General features: G+C 44.9%; 1 protein-coding gene across 1 annotated transcript in view; it reads right to left on the bottom strand.

Annotated features, from left to right (window-relative positions):
- The window catches only part of LOC113819719 (organic cation transporter protein), a 30,635-nt gene that overhangs the window by 20,459 nt on the left and 5,176 nt on the right, over positions 1–5,000 (bottom strand). The window contains exon 2 of the mRNA XM_070135505.1: positions 911–1,030. Coding sequence (XP_069991606.1) covers positions 911–992 — 82 coding nt within the window. The 5' untranslated portion in view covers positions 993–1,030. The remainder of the gene's footprint in view (positions 1–910; positions 1,031–5,000) is intronic.

Below are 5,000 nucleotides of genomic sequence, written 5' to 3'. Positions count from 1 at the left end.
TTTACTCACAGTATGAGGACGCCAAGTTGATAAGTAAGTTTGCTTTACTCACACTATGAGGATATCAAGTTAACCAGTAAGCCAGGTCTATTTTACTCACAGTATGAGGACGCCAAATTAATCAGTAAGTTTCCATTACTCACAGTATGAGGACGCCAAGTTAATAAGTAAGTTTGTTTTATTCACAGTATGAGGACGTCACGTTAACCAGTAAGCCAGGTATATTTTACTCACAGTATGAGGACGCCAAATTAATAAGTTTGTTTTACTCACGCTATGAGGACATCAAGTTAACCAGTAAGCCAGGTATATTTTACTCACAGTATGAGGACGCCAAGTTAACCAGGAAGCCAGGTTTATTTTACTCACATTATGAGGACGTCACGTTAACCAGTAAGCTAGGTTTATTTTACTCACAGTATGAGGACGCCAAATTAATAAGTAAGTTTCCATTACTCACAGTATGAGGACGCCAAGTTAATAAGTAAGTTTGTTTTACTCACAGTATGAGGACATCAAGTTAACCAGTAAGCCAGGTATATTTTACTCACACTATGAGGACATCGATTTAAGCAGTAAGCCAGGTATATTTTACTCACAGTATGAGGACGCCAAATTAATAAGTAAGTTTGTTTTACTCACAGTATGAGGACGCCAAATTAATAAGTAAGTTTCCATTACTCACACTATGAGGACATCATGTTAACCAGAAAGCCAGGTATATTTTACTCACAGTATGAGGACGCCAAATTAATAAGTAAGTTTGTTTTATTCACACTATGAGGACATCAAGTTAACCAGTAAGCCAGGTTTAATTTACTCACAGTATGAGGACGCCAAATTAATAAGTAAGTTTGCTTTACTCACAGTATGAGGACGCCAAGTTAATAAGTAAGTTTCCATTACTCACAGTATGAGGACGCCAGGAAGTACAGCATATTCCACTTTCCTGTCCCGAGTTGGATGAGCAAACCGTCGAATTTTGAACTCATGTTGGCAAGTCGGATCCCGGGATGCTGTTCTCCATCCACTGTGCAGAGGGAGAATGAGGAGGAGGAGGAGGAGGAAGAAGAGGAGGAGGAAGAAGAAGAGGAGGGGGAGGTGGGTTAGGAGGAGGAGGAGGGGGAGGTGGAGGAGGAGGGGGGGAGGGAGGGAGGGAGGGGGAGGGAGGAGGGAGGAGGAGGCAGAGGGAGGAGGGAGGAAGAAGAAGAGGAGGTGGTGGGTTAGGAGGAGGAGGAGGAGGAGGAAGAAGAAGAGGGAGGTGGGGGTGGAGGTTAGGAGGAGGAGGAGGAGGAAGAAAGAAGAAGGAGAATGAGGGAGGGAAGAAGAAGAAGGAGGTGGTGGGTTAGGAGGAGGAGGGGGGAGGTGGAGGGAGGAAGAAGAAGAAGAGGGAGGGGGAGGAGAGGAGGAGGAAGGAGGGAGGGGAGGGAGGGAGGTGGGTTAGCACAGAGGGAGGTGGAGGGAGGGAGGGGAGGGAGAGGAGCAGGAGGGTAGGGGAGGAAGAGGGGGAGGAGCGGGAGGGGGAGAATGAGGAGGAGGAGGAGGAGGAAGAAGAGAGAGGGGGTGGTGGGTTAGGGAGGAGGTGGAGGGAGGGAGAGGGAGGGAGGAGGGGAGTAAGGAAGGGAGGGGGAGGGGGAGGAAGAGGGTTAGGAAGGAGGAGGAGGGGAGAAGGAGAGGGAGAGGGGGGGAGGAGGGAGGAGGAGGAGGAGGAGGAGGGAGGAGGGAGGAGGAAGAAGAAAGAGGAGGTGGTGGGTTAGGAGGGAGGAGGAGGGGAGGGAGGAGGGAGGGAGGGGGAGGGGGAAGGGGGAGGGTTAGGAGGAGGGAGGGAGGGGAGGGGGAGGAGGGAGGGGAGGGGAGGGAGGAGGGAGAGAAGGGAAGGGAGGGGGGGGGGGAGGGAGGAGGAGGAAGAAGAAGAGGAGGAGGAGGAGGGAGGGGAGCGGGAGGGGGTAGGGGAGGGGGGAGAAGGGAGGAGGAGGAGGAGGAGGAGGGAGGAGGGAGGGAGGGAGAAGGAGGAGGGAGCAGGAGGGGGGAGGGGGAGGGAAGGAGGAAGAGGGGAGGAGGGGAGGAGGGAGGGGGGAGGGGAGGGGGAAGGGGGAAGGGGGAGGGGGGGGGGGAGGAGGGAGGAAGGAGGAGGGGGGGGAGGAGGGAGGAGGAGGAGGAGGAGGGAGGAGAGGAGAGGAGGAGGAGGGATGTGGGAGAGGAAAGAAAAAGGAGAGGGAGAAGCAGGAGGAGGAAGAGAGGGAGGAGGAGGAAGAAGAGGAGAAAGAATAATAATAATAAGAGGAGGAGGATAATGATAATACTAAATATTATAACAATGATAATACTACTAATGATAATGATAAGGATAACGATATCGATAATAATTATGATAATTATTACAATATTGATAATACCAATAATCATAATGATAGTAATAATAATATCGATGATAATGACGATAATGATTAAATATATTTTATCAATTACGTAAATATGTGTTAACAAATAGAACAGAAAAGAGTAAATGACTAATAAATTAAAAGTGTTAAGCCATTTCTTCAAAATAAACCAGGTAATACAACTACAAATAACAAACAGATACACTAGTAAAGAAAGGTAAAACTACATTATTCAGTAGTTAAGTACATAACAAAAGCATAATTTTCTTGTTGTTGTTGACAGTGCTCCCCCACCCCTCCCACCCCCCACCCCTCGCCTCCCTCCCAAATAGCGGTGAGGAATGAGGACGAAGGGAAAACCGCCTCTATGCACCAGCGACATAAGATTCAGTTTCGATTAGCCGTAGACGTGAATACGAACGCAGCCAGATGGTCCGAACGCGGAAAGTGTTGCCAAGGTCCATAGTACTTCAATACTGTGTGTGTGTGTGTGTGTGTGTGTGTGTGTGTGTGTGTGTGTGTGTGTGTGTGTGTGTGTGTGTGTGTGTGTGTGCGTGTGTGTGTGTGCGTGTGCGTGTGCGTGTGTGTGTATTGGCGTGTGTGGTGTGTGTGTGCGTGTGTGTGTTTGTGTGAGTGTGTGTGTATTGGTGTGTGTGTGTGTGTGTGTGTGTGTGTGTGTGCGTGTGTGTGTGTGTGTGCGTGTGTGTGAGTGTGTGTGTGTGTGTGTGCGTGTGTGAGAGTGTGTGTGTGTGTGTATTGGTGTGTGTGTGTTGGTGTGTGTGTGTGTGTGTGTGTGTGTGTGAGTGTGTATGTGAGTGTGTGTCTGTGTGTGTGTGTGTGTGTGTGTGCGTGTGTGTGCGTGTGTGAGTGTGTGTGTGTGTGTGTGAGTGTGTGTGTGTGTGTGTGTGTGTGTGTGTGTGTGTGCGTGCGTGTGTGTGTGTGTGTGTGTGTGTGTGAGGACATGCCCCGACGAAGCAATAGCGAAAAGGCCTTCGGCATATTCGTGTGTTTTCTTGCCCTTCCCTTCGTTGTTCCTGTTGCAATCTGTTCATCATGAATTCCACAAATGCTGTGTGTGTGTGTTGATGTGTGTGTGTGTGTGTAATAATAGTAGTAATATTAATGATAATAATAATAATAATGACAATAAATATAATGATAATAAAAATAATAGCAATAATAATGATAATAAAAATAATAGCAATAATAATGATAATAAAAATAATAGCAATAATAAAGATAATAAAATCAATAGCAATAATAATGATAATAATAATGATTGAAATGACAGTAGTAATGATAATATTAATAATTATTAATAATATTAATAATATTAATAATTATTGATAATGTTAATAATACTGGTAATAGAAATAATAACAATAATAATAAGAACAATAACAATACTAACAATAGCAACAATCTATGCACCAAGATAAGAATTTGAACTCGTTATCTTATTTTGAGATTTAAGGAACTCTTAGATAGCAAATCCCATTTTCTTTGTGACGCACAAACGACCTTATTTAGACGGACCAATCAACTTATTTGTAGCTAATTAATATTACATTTACGTTTCCTATCTTCGTTGTATCTGTGACTGTAATTTTGTTTGTTTAGTATGTGTTTGTTGTGAGAGAGAGTGCGTGTGTTTGTGCATGTGTGTGTGTTTGTATGTGTGTGTGTGTGTTTGTATTTGTGTGTGTTTGTGCATGTGTGTGTTTGTATGTGTGTGTGTGTTTGTATGTGTGTGTTTGTTTGTATCTGTGTGTGTGTTTGTATTTGTGTGTTTGTATGTGTGTGTGGGTGAGAGGGAGAGTACGTGTGTTTGTGCGTATGTGTGTGTGTTTGTATTTGTGTGTGTGTGTGTTTCTATATGTGCTGTATGTATGTCTGTATTTGTATATATATGTGTGTGTTAGTGTGTGTGTGTTTGTATATGTGCGTGTTTGTATGTATGTCTGCATGTGTGTGTGTTTGTGTGTGTTCGTATATGTGCGTGTTGGTATGTATGTCTGCATGTGTGTGTGTTTGTGTGTGTACGGTTTATACAATGTAGGCCTTTATGAACAGCCCAATTATGCCTTTATCTCTTCTACAATCACATCTTGATAAATTGTGATTAAGACAAAGAGACATAAAAGTACTTGTTGATTGTCAATGAAAACATGATAAGATTATACGGAGACAAAGGGACACATATAGATAGATAGATGGAGAAAGAGGGACAGAGATAGGGCGAGAGAGGGAGGGAGGGAGGAGGGAGGGAGGGAGGGAGGAGGGAGAGGGAGAAGAGAGAGAAAGAAGAGGGGGAGAATAGAGAAGAAAGGTTAAGAAAAACAGAAAAAAGGAGGAGAAATGAGAAGAGAAAGAGAAAGGCAGAATAGGAGAGAGAGAAAAAGATGGACAGAGAATCTCTCGAAACACACACACACACACACACACACACACACACACACACACACACACACACACACACACACACACACACACACACACACACACACACACATACACACACACACACACACACACACACACACACACACACACACACACACACACACACACACACACACACACACACACACACACACACACACACACACACACACACAC

The sequence above is a fragment of the Penaeus vannamei genome, chromosome 20, assembly GCF_042767895.1.
Source record: "Penaeus vannamei isolate JL-2024 chromosome 20, ASM4276789v1, whole genome shotgun sequence".
NCBI lineage: Eukaryota > Metazoa > Arthropoda > Malacostraca > Decapoda > Penaeidae > Penaeus > Penaeus vannamei.
This window is presented reverse-complemented; position numbering and strand designations above follow the sequence as displayed.